The 19,066-nt window shown below is 36.5% G+C and overlaps 1 protein-coding gene across 7 annotated transcripts in view; it reads left to right on the top strand.

The window, feature by feature from the left end:
• SBF2 (SET binding factor 2) overlaps positions 1-19,066 on the top strand; it is a 283,574-nt gene that overhangs the window by 116,403 nt on the left and 148,105 nt on the right. For all 7 annotated transcript variants that reach the window (XM_075048066.1, XM_075048070.1, XM_075048067.1 and 4 more), the window contains exons 4-6: positions 12,480-12,593; positions 14,243-14,353; positions 16,747-16,852. In XM_075048066.1, coding sequence (XP_074904167.1) covers positions 12,480-12,593; positions 14,243-14,353; positions 16,747-16,852 — 331 coding nt within the window. The remainder of the gene's footprint in view (positions 1-12,479; positions 12,594-14,242; positions 14,354-16,746; positions 16,853-19,066) is intronic.

Below are 19,066 nucleotides of genomic sequence, written 5' to 3'. Positions count from 1 at the left end.
GTAACATTTGTTAAAGCTGTATAAGGAGATATGTTCCTCATCTGAGATTGAAATGAAGCATTTGAAAGTTTGACCTTAACAGGAGTCTAAAGTTTGAAACGTGACTAAACTAGTAGAGGCAGTCTAATAATGAATTAACAGTGGTAAATCTGGTGTCATTTAAAGACTTCCTTAGTATGTTTCATAGCAGTCCAATGTGCAAGATTTCTCCGTCACGTCAAATTCCTACTAATAGAAAGTGTAAAGAAATCTGAGATACTGCAGTGGTTTCTTCTTCCAGCTTTTTATGTCTCCAGCACATGCTTGGTCTTATCCATGTTTCTGTCTGGCTTAAGGTGCTGTTTAGATGCTCTAGTGAATGGAGCTGGATGCCATATTGACTTCTACAGGAATTAGGAGGAGAATAAGTCAAAACATCCCTATTTCCTCTTCCCTCACAGTGCCTTGAAGGGTTTGGGGTTTTTTTTTGTGGGTGTTTTTTCCCATTACTGTATTTTGATTGTTGCTGCAGACTTCAAATCTCATTGATTTGAAATCCGCTTGAAATCTCATTGATTTGAAGAAAAACTTTCCCTATAAACCAAAACATAGTCTACTTAGCTTATTTTTCTGGTAACTGAAGCCAGAAGCTGTTGAGCAGCCAAAAGGGTATTCAGAAGAATCATAACTTACATCTACGGAATTCACCCATAAAACTCAGTTACTCTGTGTGTAACTTTATTAGCCATCAAAAAAATGCATACACACACATATATGTATAGTTCTGTGTGGTGTATACACTGTTTGCTAAAATGAGTTTCTTATTTCTAACAGCAATTTCTGGATGTTACCACTTAGCATATAAAGACTTGATTTAATACTTTTGACTCAGCAGATGCTTCTACTGACTTCAGCTGTGCTTCTTACCAATTATGCAGTTAGAATTTATACTAACAATGCTTGGAAGAGCACCATAGATAGAATCCTTTTAAAAAAATGTTGACTCACGTCGTTTGGGAACTTAATGGCCAAATTGTATGTTGCTTTGCACTTTGAAAGAAGTTCATCCTCTCTCCCCAACCCCACCATCAACAAATTAGAGAATGATTTATGCCAGTAACTGAGCCTGTACAACTGCATTTCTTGCATTACAGAAAATCTGCTCAATGAGATCAGCACAAAACCCCAAACATTTGTTTATAACAATCTTATTACAAGATTGTATCATTCTTCTGTGTTTTCTTAAGCATGTGTACGTTAAAACATTGCAATCACAAAGTTGGTAAGATTAAATGTATCACTCTGGAAAATGCACATAAGTAATAATTCACAAGTCTCCCATTTCCTGCCATTCACATTCTCTTCCTCTCTTTGCCTCCCTGCAAAAAGAGGAAAAAGAAATTGTAAAAATCCCAAACCATAAAATGGCAGATTCACAACATTCACAAATATTTCCTGAGTCAAGGGGAGAACTGCCAACAAAATGACTTTGTGCTCCATAAAGTTTTAATTTCTATGCTTGGACTGAAGAGTTGGTGACCCTACTGTATTAAAGCATATGCTGCTTGATGAGTCACTGACATTTGGGTTTTAGCAGAGGATGAGAACACTCCGTTCAGTTGTACCCTTTTGCATGTGCGAAATCTGATCCCCCTTTGGATATTATATTAGGATGTTGTTCTTAAGGTTAAGTTTAATAACTTTTTGTGAATATCCAAAATGTTACATTTTTTTCTGAAAGTGCCCTGAAACACATCTTTGTGGCTACCCCCCCCCCCCCCCAGTTTTAAAAATAATGTCTTGTATATTACATCATAGCTTTCTAAATCTGCTGGAAAATGGATGCTATGATAGCACACGGAGATTTAAGTAATGCCTTATTTCCTTTCTGTTCTTGTGTAAAGAGAAAGTTGCCGCTAATTGCCTCCATTCTGTATGCTAAGAAATAGACTTGTATTTTTAATGTCCTTTTATACCTTTAACATCCTCTCTCGACCAGAATTTAAAGTTAAGGTGAGAACAGTTGTACAGAGGAAAGCATATTTCCATCTTCCTAATAACTCTGGCAGTAATTTTTCCTGTCCTGTTTATCTTCTGGCTCCTGAATTCGCACACACATCCCCAATATGAACTCATGCTGTTGCAGGGTGCAGAAGCTTGTTTTGGGTAAAGGTCTCCTTTTCCTCTTTACTCTTATGCTATGTCTACACACTGGCCCCAAGTCTCAGCTCACAGCATAGGGGATACTATCTTTTAGGCAGAGACTTTTCCTTGTCAGTAGAGATCAGATAATTTATCTGACTTTCAGACAGTAGTAATGCCAATTCAGCAATTAATTGAAAATCTTTTCAATGCATTTCCCCATATGCAATTTAAAGGAATTACTTGACTGTGTTTTAATTAAACAAAAATCTGTGTGTGTAAAATTTTGCCTTGGTGTACTTCCATATATGCTGTTCTATATTATATAAAAACCATTATGACTGAGTTAAAATACGGTATGAATTACCAGCTTTCTTAAGGTAATTTGATTTTTGCCATTTATTCCTCTTACGTTTCTTAGGTCTCTGCAGTCTCCTCACCTTAGATCAGGTGTGTAAGCTTGAAAGGGTGGAATCCATGGATCAAGTTTGCTGCCTTTGGGAAATTCAGAAAGATTTAGTAAACTCTAAGCTCTGAAATTCCTATTTGCATATGCACAGTTCTTGCTAAAGACTTATTACAGTAGTTCTTTAACATTCCTCAGTGCTAAGATTAACACATTGAAAGCAGTTACTTAATGCTATTGAATATTGCCCCATGGAATTTCAGCATTTATAGGGCAACTGCAATGGTATCACCTTGAACTTCCCAGATCTTTCTGGGCCTGCGTAGCCTAATGGCCTACTCCAGAAATACGCTTTGGCCTATGGCTGTGTAAGCTGGACTGAAAGGTAGAAAGCATGGGTATGAGGTTACTTTTGTTCCAAAGTTCTTTTGGTGTGTTTAGATGATAATGCATATAAGCACCTTCTGGCATTTTCAAAGTGAGGTACATTAAACGGTAAACATCTAATAGAGTCTGGTGGTGTAAATTTTGTGTAATGCTGTAAGGTGCAGTGCAAACTACTTATTATTGCATATAAGTACTCTGAAGTGTCAGTAATATTTAGGGAGTGAATGAGCTGACCTGTTATAGAGGCTTGAGGTTACTCTATTTGGTAAGTTTATGATCTTTGCATAACTTTCTATCTTTGGTCCTTTTCTTTTTCAGTTGATAGAATCCCTACTGTGCGTTACTACAGTTTATTATCCTGTTTTGTAATTATTAAATCGAGATAATGATTTTTATGCTGGTATAATTATTCTAGTGTAAGTTTAGCTGCAGTGGTATAATTCTGTGTGCATAGACAAGCCGTGAAGTAGATCTATTCACCTGTGGTTTTAGTTTGGTACAGCAGATTGTAGGGAGGATGCAGATTTGTCTTCTGGAGGCGGTCAGCTAAGTTTATTTTAACTTTTGTTCATGTGTTAGAATTTATTGGATACATGCGTTCGTGTAATCTGAAAAGTAAATAAAATTAATTGATGCTGAATGATTTTTGGCCTTTGATTGTTAATAAAACAGCTGCAAATCAGACCAGCAGAGACTAAGTCACATGGAGAGAAAGGGATCTGTCCCAAATGAGCAATTTGCACAAGATTACTAAAGCAAATTCAAATATTTTTTCTTAAAATAAGAAATCATGCATGGTCTCTAAATCATCTTTGCTGGGCAGTTAGTAGAAAAACAACGGGCTTGCTGAACTTGGCACAATTTCAGTGCAAGATTTTGCGTAGGGCAATCTGGTTTTGACAATCATAATGAAGTACTAGAGTGAAAGTTTTGTAGTGAGGGATGTTTGTTCTCTCTCTAGGACTGGATGAATTGATAAAAGTACAATCCTGATTTCACTTTCTGTTCACATTTTATTTCCTTTGAGTTTCAAATAATGCCTGCCAGCTTCTACTTTCAGAATGATAAAGCTACATCTAATGCTTTGTGTTTTCTAACTTTTCTACTCGTACCTCAGTTTAAATTGATTTTCCTCAGTCTGACATGAAGATAAACTTAGTTTTTCTCTGCTCAGCATTAATTAAAAACTAAATGCACTGGCTTCAGCATGCCTGGATTGCCCTTATGGCTGAAAATGAGTGGCATCTCTAACAAAGGCAGTTCACAGAGCTGCCTGCCACGGAGGTGGTTCAAAGACCCAGGAGGACATAGTGGTCCAACTGGAGGGAATCAGAGCCAATGTAAGTGAAGACTGCATGGACAGCTGATAGTCTTGGAGAGTTGGATGAAAGTTCAGTGTTGCTTTATCTAGGAGCCTTCAGTGTTGAGAGATTTGATAAATGGCAGATTTGGGCATACTTATTCAAGTATTAAGATGGACACGTCCAAGTTCTGAAGATGGGGGTGAAAAGACAGGAGAGGAAGGATAGTTACGGTTGATGTGCACTATAATTTAGCTGCATGTCAATGGAGCAAATGCTAATGTGTTCTCAAGCTGCGTAAGTCCCTTAACATCAGCTACATTCAGTAGTAGCGAGAATTTTTTATGACAATATTGGTAGGTCATTTTCATCTTTAAAAATTTACTTCAGTTCCTAATGAAGATTTTGGCTAGATTGTTATTTTTAAGTTAAATGTCAATATTTAGAAGCAGAGCTGACATCTTAAAATAATATGATTATTGTGGTAAAATTAGGTTCGTAAAAGTTCAAGAGAAAGCCTTAAAATTTGAGGGCTAGATCAGAGCAATTAATATATCTGTTGAATAAAAAACGATAAGGTTAATATGGGTGAAGTTGGCTGCTGTCGTTTGTTTTCTTGGCTGCCACATCTGTTGCCTTTAAGTGAGTTGCAGTTTTTCACTGAAGTAGCACAAAAACAGTCACATTTTTCTATTAAAAGTTTTAACATAACTTCTTAAGCTGAAATTGAGGCTTACCTGAAAATCTCTGTTTATGTGCTGATTTTCCACATGCAACATTTAAACACATCCAGTGTCATCCAAATGTGACTGACAGTAGAGATCTTGTACTTGCAGTGGCTTTTATGAAAGTGGGTGGGGGAGAAGCAGAAAGATACTTTTTGTAGTCCACTGCCACATCAGGGAAAACCTGGAGTGTGTACCCTTATCAGATACCAGGTAATCCACAAATGTTTTTAACTTAGACATAAATCTACACGAAATGAAATTAATTCATAGCTACAAAGAGCTATTTGCTTGTTATGTGGATGCTGTAATTATTTTTCTTCTCTATTCCACGCACCTGAGGCCAAGCCTGAAACCATGAATGAAATTACATCAGTTTATGTTCTGGATTTTTATAAGTTTGGGGTTTTGTGTCCTTAAAGTTTGTTCAGTCAGAGAGAGAAGAAAGAAGGGAATCAACAATAAATCTGTAGTCACTTAATTGAATTTTTTTTCCTGTATTTAATAAACTGTCTGATTTAGGATTAACCCTGCATTAGTACTTTTTGCGTGTATGATTGAAGTATCGAAAGAGAATTAATGTGTTCTTGAAACTGTTATCTACCAGTGAACACTGCATATAGTAATATACTGGAAAAGTTATACTGTTGTACAATCTAAATAATATTGTGAAGCTATACCATTAAATAAGATACCTTCAAATACATTACATTAAATGCTTAGAAGAATGTAAGAGTGATCATTTGGGGTCAGAAGGAAAAGACATCTTGCATAGTATTTTGTCTCTCTGGATGGTTAGGAGTGAATGTCTAGGAAACAGCAGAGGTACGTAGTATGTCCATGAGCGGTCCCTCCTCTATCTCTACAGTCCAAGAACCAACTGAGCCAAATATGCCTGGGGCATGTTTAGTAACCTCTGTGAATTTCATTAACTTGTCCGGTCTTATGACCCTGTACGCATTTTTATTGCTACCATTCTGTAGCAGACAAGTTTCCTAAGTTAAATAACTGTTCCATGAAGATCTACCACCATTTGTTTGTTTTGAACATATTTCAGTTAACATGCTGATTATGGTGGTGGCTGTTTTTGTTGTTCTTCCTTAAGGCTAACCGTGAATGACCAGTTTACTTTTGGTTTGGCGTTTTGGGATTTGTTCTGATTTTCAGGTGCCAAGTTTTTAATGTGAGATTATTGGTGTCACCAGTAAGAAGTATATAAAGACTAAAACTAAGCAATAAGAATAGGACCTGTTGCAAAGGACTTTCTAATGGTTTTGCTATCACTCTGATTGGCTGAGCTTTTGTCATGTTTCATGCAGTGTTACTACTTCTGTTTTGGCAAACCAGGACACAAAATAGCTCCAGTGAAATTCCTTTCTTACACTTCTTTGATGCTAAGCATGGAAACTAAACACTTAGACTGTTCTTGGCCTTACAAGATGTCATCTGAAACTCATAATTTTTAACTCTGAATATGTATTTATGTTCTAAAGCAAACACGCATTGGGCAGAAAATGTCATAGGACTACTTCATATTCACCTTTGTACCTGCTTAAGTTTTGCTAAGTAGTGCATACTGAAGAAGCAGGAGACTGTGATGAAGTTTTTAAATGGTATCAGTCATATGTTGTTAAGCTAAGCCTGTGCGCTCTGTATTGTATGCTTTCATAGATTCACAGTGTTCATTACAGTCCCTTTAACATCTCCTTAAATAGACTGGCATGGGTACTGAACTGGGAGAGCTACATGACTGCTCATCGCTTGCTCCATTAGAATGTGTAAATCTTTTTTCCACAGTACCCTGTGTATAGGATATGAAGAAAATATTTTTAAGAATAGTTTAAGAAAGTTTTTGCTCTTGATCAACACCAATTTAGAGGAAACAATGCCAAATTTTATTACTAAAATTATTCTTTGTTTAATACTTGAAATTTTCTAATATCAGCTTTCAAACTCTTATCTCATTATCATGTACTTGATAAAATGCTGCAAACTGCCCAGTTGTTCTTACACTTTTTTATAAAAGTAGAGGGGGTTTTAAAGCAAAAGGACACCAATTTAAAGCAAAGCAATGCCTTATTTAATAATAGAGGTATAAAACCCACAAGTGTTCAATTTTATTAAATCTCTTTCTAGACTGTTGATCAGGGACATCATGCCTAATCTGTTGGTAGGTAACTCCAGTTGTCAGTTACCTTCCTCATTAAAAAGTGCTTGAATAATTAGTCTGAATTTTTCTAGTTTGGGCTTAATGCCATAAACATCCCTTGGCTAAACCGAGGAACAAATTGTTCTCAGAAAACAAGCAAACAAACAAATAGCAGAGAGATGATGAACAGTGCTGATCACAGTTAATTTTTCTAAACTATTGGTTATCAGTCAGGAGATTAATGCTGATTTTTGTTTGTTTGTTTGGTCATTTTATTATTTTGTGAGATATTTTTTTTCAAATGCTTGCACAAATCCATTTATTAATCAAGGTACTTTTATTGACCAAGCTCATAAACTACAAAGTGAGGCTGTTAGTTCAGTTAGTTGGTTATTGTACGTTCCAGTTTACCCCATCACTTTAGGTCACAAATATGTTAAATGGATGCTTCTCATGATACAAGAAGAAAGGCAAACAGTTGAAATATATGCGCTTGTGCTCTCTCTAGTTCTGTATTCTCATTTATTGTAAGAACCTATGAAATTCATTACTATATTATGTCAGGAGTTGTATATATATATTTTTAGTGTAGATGTGGGTGTGTACTTTCATTAAAATACATGAAAGAAATGAAGTTTAAGAATACATTGGTCTGCTTTAAATGTACAGTACACACAATTTTTTTGGCCAGTCTCTTAAGAGGCCACTTTACAGCTATAGCAAAAAAGTTGAGCAAAATGAAATTGCATCATATGTCTGTCAAAAGAAGTGTCACCATGTTCTGAGTTTATTATATATTATTTATGCAGGAAAAGGGGAAAAAAAAAGTAAACAAATGACCCTGCTGTAAATCAGATAAGATTTTTCTGTTTAAACTTACGATATATCCTCAACTATGTTCTACTTACACAATAAATAAATGCTTGTTTAATTGTATTTTAAAATTTTAAGAATATAATTCTATATCTAGTTTTAAAATTGGTTATCTTGATTTTTTTCTTAGAATTTTTGATCTCATGGGACATAAGTGTTAACATTCATTACTGTGATGTTTTATGTATGTTTTTGTGACAGTTTGGAATATGATGATTTAAAATTAGTTTAAGAAATATCTAAATTTAACAGTTTGGCAATGCTCTTTCTCCAAGAGATGCTGTGGGGGCTAGAAGAAAAAAGGCAATCTTTAAAACAACAGATTCCTATATACCTTCCGTGTTTCAGATGCCCAGACTGTCAACAATCATATATACGTGAACAAGGAACCCTCACAATAAAGATTTCTGCAGAGACAGTTTTTGTTAGCTGGGTGATTTTGTGGATAAGTTGTTCTATAATACAACAATTACTAATATGTTCATTATCTGGTAGATTTTGTGGAAATACTGCTCTATGGACTTAAGTCAGCCGTAGTTGACAGATCTCTGCACTGTGTTCTCCTTATAACTTTAGAAACCAAGTCAAGATGCGGAAGAAAAGAGGATTCTGGGTTTGACAGGTGGGGAACAGGACCCTGATGGGCTTCAGTCAAACGCAAATGTAATTACAGGGGACCAAGTATCTTAAGCATGGTGAAATCATGTATGATCACAGGTCATCACACAGTTCCTTTCATTAATGCAATTAAATCAGTCTCTGTTACCTATTCCTTAGCCTACTGAAGAGTCTTTTTCAGAACTTTATTAATCTGATGTTAAAAAAAGTTTCATTCATTTCCAATCAAAAGGCAGGAATCTGTTTCAATATTTAATTGAAATTAAGGAAATTCTTAATCTGTTCTACTGTAGTATGAAGGGCTAGCCAACAATCTAGATAAGAGATATCGGGGAAGCGCCATAGCAGTATACCAGATACCATTATCATCATCTTCCAACCAATATAAGTGCAAAAGGAAAACTATAATAATCAACTAGATTAAAAAAAAATTAAAATGAAATAGCAGTATTATCTTTCTTCTTATTTAAAGAATTTAAACAATTTTAAATTCATCTTTCAGTTTATGTATCCTTAGCAAGGTTTTCTTTAACACCCAATTATTCTTAATTTAGTTGTAAACTGAATGCTATATTTATAAAATAAAAAGGTATTGAGACAAAAACCCACAACCAACTCTTTTATTTCATTAGTTTTGATTAGAGAATATCTTTTCCTTAGATGAGAAGGGGGATAAAGAAAGACGAAATGTGCATGTGTCTGAGCAAAAGTGTAAATAGAAGGAATTTACAGAATGCTTATGCTGTTAATACTTTGCTTGAAAAGTAGGTTAAAAGTCATGTGTTTGAAATGATTATCTACTTAGTCTACTGACTCCTAATAATGTGCCTGCGTGCCTGTCAGAACATTTAGCCATGGAAGAAATACGACTAGTCACATTACATCTTTCCATAAATCTTTTATGACATAAGAGACAGTGTTTTTATACTGTAAATGATTTATCAATTCAATATTGTGCTGCTATTGTGCCCTTAAAGTTTTAAACTAAATCTAATTATGAATTAATTTCAGACTTGATCTGAGGTTGAGTAGATTTTGTGAAAATGGCCTTTTATAGAAACCTCCTACCTGTCTGTGCACCCTGTTTTCATTATCTTAGTACCATGTGAATAGAGAGAAGCTTCCATATTCCCTTGATTTTAGAAATGTGAAATATGTTTTAATTTTATTTTTCCTAATGTTGTCAGGGTCCACAATTTGTCAGATAGCCAGAATCTGTTGCCTTTATGCCTAGAATTCATAATTGCTCTTTAGAACAGTTGATACAATAAACTTTTGTTGATTATATGTTTAGTGGTGTATAACCACTAAACTATAATTTAAAAATTTTTCTTGCATTTTTGGTGGCAGGGGGAGAGAACTGTAATTAATGTAAAAGCTTTCCCTGTCAACATTATAATGGATGGAAATAAATGAACAGGTGTGGGACATGTGACTGTTGAGTTATTGTGTTTCTCTTATTAATTTGTGAATCAATTTTAATCTAGAAATGAGATGCAAACTAGACTAAGCATATACACTGCATATGTACTGGTTGCTGTTTAGGTGAGAATAAATGTACAAAGCCAAGTTTATGCCCATATGTATGTATATCGCTGTGCCAATTGTTTTTACTTTTGTATGAAAATATTATACTTATCTTTTAATGAAAATAACTTAGGTAATACAAACCTAAGTACTCTCTTTTAAACCATTTTTACTTGAATGCTCTCCTAGTTTTGGCTGGGCTAGAGTTAATTTTCTTCTTAGAGTGCAGTGTGTTTTAGATTTATAGTGTGAGAATAATGTTGATAGCACACTGATGTTTTTAGTTGTTGCTAAGTAGCACTTCTCCTAAGTTAAGGATTTTTCAGTTTCCCATGCTCTGCCAGCAAGCAGGTGTACAAGAAGCTGGGAGGGAGCATAGCCGGGACAGCTGACCCGAACTAGCCAAAGCGGTATCCCATACCATAGAACGTCACCCTCAGTATGTAAACTGGGGGGGGGTGGTGGTGAGAAGCTCTTTAGTGTAGGTTGACACAGAACTTGAGTGTGGTTGAGCAGCTTCCAAGAGACACACGCCTGTGTTCAGGACACCAGCCTGAAAGGCCAGCTCTGACTTTATGGGTGGAAGGGCAATGGGCAAGGGCTCTAACTTAGATAACTTCACCTGGGTCAGGTTAGAAAGTAGCTCTTTATCACCGTACAGCTGTCAGTGCAGCTCTAGCTGATACCCAGCTACTGGACCTTTTCAGAGTGACCTTTTCAGTTTGGTGATAGAACTGAGGAGAGCATTTATATAATAAAACACAGGTCTTGGTGTGGAGGCAAAAATGATTAAGTGGCTCACAGATGGTGATGATTGCTGCCTGATAGCTGATGTCTTCAGCTGCCACCATTTGGCTCTGACCAAGGCACACGTGACTGTGGAGACAGAACTGGACAGGATAGGACTGTTGTTATGTATTTTGTATCGGTAGAATTTAGGTTAATCATTTAGGTTAGTTAAAACAAGTGCTTTTGAAGGAACCTGTTTAGTTTCCAACTAGAAGAACAATTATGCTGTAGGGTGGTGGTGGTCTCCAAACTTTTTTGATTGTGTACCTCTATCAATAATAGTCTCACATGCAGCTTGTTGTAACTAAACATTTTTCATAATTAAAAGCATTTATTAAGTCAGCTTTTTAAGTACTTCTACTATCATTGCTTTAACTGCTTTTGTTTGGATACATGTGTTTGCTTAAAGGAACCCTACATTCTGAATTGAGGTTGTGAAATAAAGCGCATGAACTAGCAGCATTCCTGGCATGTAAGAGCATTTCTATCAGGTTTCTTCCATTTAATAGAAAAGTGATGTTGGATTTTTTTTTTTTTTTAAACTGAAAAGATGACTAGTAATATGACAGAAATAGAAGGCAAATATTTCATGCTGTCATGTGGAAATGGAAGTAATTTTTCTCATATTCCTAATTAAGATAATATAGTGATTTTTGCTTAGAAGAATGCTCAGTCAGAGGAACAAATAAAATACTTAGAAATTTCATGGGTGGTGTGAGGGTGGAGAGAATTACATGGAAAAATTGGAAAGCACGGACATTCTGTGATTTGAAACCTTAGTCAGTTAAGGAATTTGTCAAAGAACGTGTGGAATTTTAAAAATGAAAGTATTTAATGACATCTTTAGTTTTGGCTATGAATAATAATAAAATATTTGTGATTGAATAGTAAGTACTGGCAAGGAGGTTGTAGCAACTTGCACAACTTCGTGAACAACTGCAAGTTTATCTACATTGTGCTTTTTTTTTAATTAGAAATTTAGTGGTTCATAAGTTGGAGGGATTTTTTTGAGAAATCTGGACTAGTTTTCTTGTGAAGAAATTCCTTTAGATTCCAAATTCACTGGGTCAGGCTGGAGAGGCCTTTAAAGATAACTTTAGCTGTAACGTTAGTAGAAATTCTGTAAGAAATTGAATTATACAAATATGAATAGGACAACCAAACATTCTTTTGCGAAATATATTATTTCTGTATTTGGAGTATGGTTGATTGTAAAAAATCCAACACGTTGATGTGAAAGAATCCTGTTCTGTAATCCACTTCACTATCTAAAATGTGAAGCAGAGAGCATTTAATGTGAAACATTGTCCTGTTAAACTGCTGTCTCGGGGAACTTTATTTTAGGTACTTTGGTGCATTACTTCCCAGGTGAGTTTTAACAAGTTGAACTACATCTAGAAGCTTTTAGGGAGTTCAGGCAACCATTGGAATGTGCTCCTGTTAGTTGACTTCATTACCAGTTCCAAATAATGCATTAATTTTCTTTTCTAAAGCTCTGAGTAATGTTAACTTTTTGTAAAAATGCAAACATTTTAGTTTGAGGTTTCTTTCTGCTTATTAATTGAAATGTTTCTGTTTTCAAGGGAACAAAAGAAATTGAAGGTGAAGAGGAGTCTGGTTTAATTCCACCTGCAGAAGTATTTGCTCCTAAAAGTCTGGTGTTGGTGTCCAGACTAGATTATCCAGAAATTTTCAGGGTAAAGAACTTGCAGTTGCCAATTATAATATATGTCAGCAGACAAACCTGTTTTTAATGAGTAGCAGTGACAGTACTTTTGTTTTTAAACATCTCAGGATTGATTTGGGAATTTAAAAGCAAAAGTAGGCTTAGATTGAACTAGATAAAGTTCAATGTCTATGACAGTAAATAGCCCCTATAGGTTAAAGCAGCCTTTTTTACCCTCCAAGCAGTTTTAAAGCTACATAGAAGATGAAATGGAGATTTTCCTAGGCTCAGTTTACTGTATAATGAAGGGAATTATTAGGACAAAACCAGACTTGCTTAGATAAAAAGAAGACATTAACAATATTTGATTGAATATATAATGGTAAATTAATAGTGAAATCATAGTTTTCCTCCATATGTAAGGCAAAATCTCAGAGCCTCTTCCAGATCAAATTAAGATGCATGACAGAGATTTAGGATCATGGATTACTTTCAGCTGATGAAATATGACTGATCTGAGGTAAATGAAAAGCTTAAATTTTTATTAAGCTAATGAATATTAACAGAAACAAATATAGTTCAGTTTACAGATCAAAGGAGGAAATCATTCAACAGTTAAGTTGTCATTAGACATTAAGAATGACTGTATCGAGTGAGATTAAAAGTCCATGTAGCCCACTATTTTGTCTCTGATAGTGGCCTGTAGCAAATGCAAAGCAAAGTGTGTAAGAACGGGGCAGGCTGTAGAAATGATTCCACTACATACTTTCCTAATTCAGTGTGAATTATAGTTAAATGACATCCTGAACCAGAGGTGTCAGTTGTGTGGGTTTTTTCATATAATCTGTCCAGTTTCTTAACACAGATTTTACAACAACCCGTGGCAAGGAGTTTCACAGCTTAACTATGTGTTATATGAAAAGTTACTGTTGGAATTATTTCTAAGAAGAGAATTCCTAAAATATTTGCTGATTTATCAAAATTACAGCAGTTAAAAGGCACCAAAAGGATGCTATAGAATAAAGTTATTTATTTTCTTTTTTCCAAAGGCTTCTTAGAACGTAATGTTAAATCATCTTACATTATTAGTAAAAATGATAAAGTTATATCTGTGATTTCTCAATCAAAACTGGATCCATTAAAAAAAATTGAAATGCTGAGGTGTTAATATACTGTTAATTTTAAAATATATTTATATTGAAATAATCAATTAAAGAATATAAGTTAAATAACATATGAAATTGTTGATCCTTGATGCTAGTCTTAAAATGAGCCTCAAAAGCTCATTGATTCATCAATGTTCTACTCTGGAAACCAGTCAGGTTTAGGTCCATAGAATTCAAAGCACAGATGAAGCTATGTTGATTTTATAATTTTAAAAGTAACTTGTAGTAAAGCACTTTTTGTATAATGAACAAAGCACAAACATTGCATTTCTTTTAAAAAGAATATATCTGCACCTGCCAGCACATACATCCCTTCTAAATAGCCAAGCTAATTTTTTTAAATGAATGATTGCTTCTGTAGCAATTTACTTTGTCTTCAGATGAAAAGTACTTCACTACATTAATAACTATTAAGACACACTTATTTTTAAAAAATCATATATGTAGGTCTCTAAGTAATTTGACATCTGCCTTCCCTGTATAGCAGTCTAATATATTTTGTCTACCTTTCTAGGCTTGCCTTGGCCTGATCTATACTGTGTATGTGGACAGCCTGAATGTGTCACTGGAGACTCTCATTGCAAATCTGTGTTCATGCCTTGTCCCTGCTTCTGGAGGGTCTCAGGTAAATGGAAAAAAAGGGTATTTTTCCAGTTAATTTAATTTATGAAGAAAACAGAAAATAAATTCTTGAAATATTTTTGAAGAAAAAAAGATCATAGTTCAGCTGAGTGCTTTCCCTGTGGCCTGTAAGTGCTTTCCCTGTGGCCTGTCTTCTAAAGACAGCAAAAATTCCATTCCAGGATAAGGTCAAAGGGTTAATTTTGTCACTGAGTTGGCTCTTTACAAGGCACAGTAACAAATCAAGCAGTTTGTATAAGTTTAGTTTTTAATAATAATGTGTGTTCAGGAATATTTCTGCTTGCTACATTTTTTTTTTAAAAGGCTTTTTTTCTTTACCATTATTTAACATGTCCTTCACTTTAGTTCATTTACCCATGCCTTTTCCTGGATGGAGTTCAGGATTCCACTGGTTTTTTCTTTGGTAACTCTTTTAAATTTGTATTTTCATAAAATTAAAAAACCAAATGCTAAAAATGTAACTTAAACATGTTTTTTTCAGAGGTAATTAAATATTCCAGGTAACCCATACATTCAAAAATAAGGAAAAAGTTTTCCAGCCAATACACTTCTGCTTTTTCCCTATGCTTTCTGTGAGCAGAAAGTCAGGTTTGTTTGTTGATTTACTTTCAATAAATTATTCCTATACATTTGTGGGTTTTTGACAAGCCAGTTGGGTCTTATTTGCTTGGCCTTCACTTTATGCGGTGACACTACTGGGAAACCGTAGTCTTTATCATGAAACATACCCGGAAACTAAGTACGCAAATGGCACTATTTTAAAGTCAATTTCATACACATTTTTTCACACTTCCCACCCAACCTATGGATCATCAACCTTCTTGAAATCCTACAAATTCCTAATTCTTCTCTGTTTTTCCCATAGCCCTGGCTGCCCTGGAATTTCTCTTAGTGCCGTAAATGGCAAAATGTCCTCTCAGCTTCGTCTAGATCTACCTTATTGCTCTCCAGGCAACCATGTCTCTGTGTTTTTGCATCCCAAGCCTTTTGGTTTTGAAGGGGAGTAATTATATGGTATCTCCTCATCACAAAGCCTCTTTTCCTGTGGTATTTGAACCACATATTACAGGTTTTGGTGATCCACTTGAACTTCTGGCTTCTCTTCTTTCTTCTTTTTTTTTTCCTTTTCTTCCCCCACCCCCACTCCATCCATAAATATGGCTTTCCCCAGTGGCAATTTCCTCTGCTAGAAGAGAGAGGCCAAGTCGTGCTCCTCTGGCTATTCTCCCTTCTGCTTTCTCTCTTCAAATAAAATGTTCTTTCTGTTCGAACTTAAATTTGCTAGGGTCAGACTATCGTTTTTAATCAGAAATTAAGTTTTTCTTTTTTCTTTCTTAAGCTTCATGCTTCCAGGGCTAAATCTGAATTATATATCTTAGAATGGGAATGCTCATCTGATGTTTATCTCCAGAATTCCTTGAGGAGCCTCCCAGGTTATTCATGTGTCCACTGTTGAAGTAATCAACTGTGAAATTAGTTATTGACCTGCATCCAGGTCTGCTGCTAAAGTGCTGGGCAAGAGCATCTTTGCTACAGCTCAGGGACTTGCTTGATTTTACTGTGGAGCATTTTGGTTTCAAATGTCTGCTATGCAGCAACTAGAGCTTGCTACCTTCATACATTTAACATCTTTGCTGCCATACAGAGTGGAGTTGTACCACACTTACTGCTTATACAGAAATGTCCCCCCACCCCATGGTAGTTAGTGGTTAGAGGTAACTGGTTGAAATCACCTGCTGCTTGAATGTCATGTGGATTTACTCAGAGGAAAGCAAGAATATTTTGCAGTTACAGTGGGTTTTGGGATGTGATACACAAGTGCATTTCTTTCACTCTTATTTCCTGCCTCTCAGGGAAGGTATGTTCTTGTGCTGGAAAGGTAACTGAAGTTTTAATTCTACTTTAATATGCAGAGCAGGAACATAGGAGTAGCAGAAGGGTCCTCTTCAATACCCATGTATCGCAAGTATGTTCATACTTAAAACATGCATGCAGACAGTAGATATCAAAGAACTTCAGTGGGAAAATAATATCTATTTTTCTGATTTGAATTGGTTTTAAACTTTTTTTCTGAAAGGTTTTTAAAAGTATTATTAAAAATGTAATATTGAATGCCTTCAAAGCAATAATTATTTAACTAATTCAGTGGAAATGCAAGGAAGGCACTATCATGCTATCCATTCAAGGAGACATACCATTGTCCTCAAATTATATTTCAGATCTCTATTGGTCAATTCAATTATTCTTACTGACTTTAAACTTCTGTATACAAAATAAATAATTTTTGCAGGATGAATCACTTCTCTGTATGACAACAGCTTGTTTATTCTATATAAATTAAATGTATACTGAATTGAAAAAAAATTCTTTCTACAGAAACTGTTTTCTTTGGGAGCTGGAGACCGACAACTGATACAGACTCCTCTGCATGATAGCCTTCCTGTTACAGGCACCAGTGTGGCTCTTCTCTTTCAGCAACTGGGTATGTCTAGGTCTGCTTTGAAAGACAATTCTTTTTTAAATTACAGAATGAGGTATTTTCTGTTCTCATTCAGTTCAAATCATGTGCCAAGAAAACTACACAGTAAATATTAATTCTTTTGAATGAAAGCATGACTAATAGTGCTTTTATCCCCTAATCAGCCATTCATACAACCTTTTTGTACATCCTGCCTGTGGTAAGTTATGTCCTATATTACCTCGTATCTCTAAGTGTACTGTGTGCAGAAGTGAGCCTGGCCTCTTACAAAAACATTCATGTAAAAAGATTGCCCACCCCTTGGATGGTGTACAAACTCCAAGCAAAACCTAGGAGGTTAATAATAAAACTAGTGTAACTGAAAAGGTTAGTAGAAAAGATACCATGTACTGATATTGGTAACTATGTGGAATTCATATTATTCTGTTGTTATCTATTACTCCCTGTCTTTCAAGAAGATGATCTAGCAAAATCCTTATCAAATGCTTACTTGTTCATTACAATTACAACATCGTGTCACTGTTACCTGGTGTCATGGTTTCAGCCCAGCCAGTAATAAAGCACCACGCAGCCACCCGCTCACTCCCCACCCCACCCCAGCCACGGTGGGATGAGGAGAAAGATAAAGGCAGGCTCGTGGGTCGAGATAAGGACTGGGAGGGATCACTCACCACTTATGGTCACGGGCAACAGACAGGCTCAACTTGGGGAAGAAACAAAACCAATTTAGTTTACTACAAATCAAATCAAAACAAGGGTATTAGGAAGTAAACCCAAACCTTAGACCACCTTCCCCCCACCCCTCCCTCCTTCCCGTCTCAACCCCGCTCCCGGTTCTCTCTCCCTCCTCCCCACAGTGGCGCAGGGGAACAGGGGATGGGGGTTGGGGTCCGCTCATCCCACCTTGTCTCTGCCGCTCCTTCCTCCTCAGGGGGAGGAGGACTCCTCGCTCGTCCCCTGCTCCACCGTGGGGTCCCTCCCACAGGAGACAGTCCTTCACGAACTCCTCCAGCGTGAGTCCTTTCCGCGGGCTGCAGTTCTTCCCGAACTTCCCTGGCGTGGGTCCTTTCCACGGGCTGATATTCAGTCACAGACTGCTCCAGCACGGGCTTCCCCATGGAGTCACGGCCATCTTGGGGGGCCTCCGCTCCCCCGTTCCCCTCCATGGGCTGGGGGGGGACAGCCTGCCGTCTCACCACGGGCTGCGGGGGCATCCACCTCCTCTGGTGCACCTCCCCCGCCTCCTTCCTCACTGACCCCGGTGTCTGCAGAGGGGTTCTTCTCACATTCCAATCCCACTACTCACTGCTGGTCCCCCTTCTTAAATCTGTTCTCCCAGAGGCGCTACCACTGTCACTGATGGGCTCGGCCTGGGCCAGAGCGGGTCCGACTTGGAGCCAGGGAAGCTTCTGGCAGCTTCTCACAGGAGCCACCCCTGCGACCCCTCCCCTGCTACCAAAAAGAACCTGCTCCACACAAACCCATAACACCTGGGTACCTTAATACTAATCTCATGTCTCATTAAATTTTAACACTCTGTTAGTCTGCTTTCTGTTGATTTGTGAAGTGACTTTGAAGCACAGACTCGTAGCAGCCATGGATAAGGGTGCAATTAATAATCTTTTCTGAACCTGTGAGCCTCATGTTTAATCTCAAGTAATCAAATGACCTCAGAATATGTGTTGTCATCCGTTGTTCTCATAAATGGACAATAGGAATGGATGCGAACTGGAAAAAGAATAGCGAAGAGGAGTAGGAGCTTATGTCACAGGAAGCAGTATCAGATCTGATGAGCACAATGCCATCTGCTACTGATAAGATTTAACGTATCCTTACAAAAAGAATATTATTCTAAAAAGATTATTATTATTTTGCTGATAGCAGTTTAAATTAAAAAACGTGGCTAACATGGTGTAGATGGTACTTATCCTCACCAAAGTCCCTGAGGTTTTGCTTGGCTTATTATGTCAAGATTCGTTAAGATTACTCTGATCGGATTGCAGGCAATGTTTTAAATATGGATAGGCCAAACAACTTTTCCCCTTTTCTGAAAACACAAAATATGGTGTGAGGTACCATAAATACTGTATGATATACCATGTGGTATGGTATATTTGTTCTGTAAGTACAGTGTGTGATACCTAAGTTGAGGCAATTTATTTTGGGCAATTTTAGTGAAGGTTGCTATAAATTCACAGTTCTGAAAATGTCAAAGAA

This window comes from Buteo buteo, chromosome 16, assembly GCF_964188355.1.
Source record: "Buteo buteo chromosome 16, bButBut1.hap1.1, whole genome shotgun sequence".
Lineage (NCBI taxonomy): Eukaryota > Metazoa > Chordata > Aves > Accipitriformes > Accipitridae > Buteo > Buteo buteo.
This window is presented reverse-complemented; position numbering and strand designations above follow the sequence as displayed.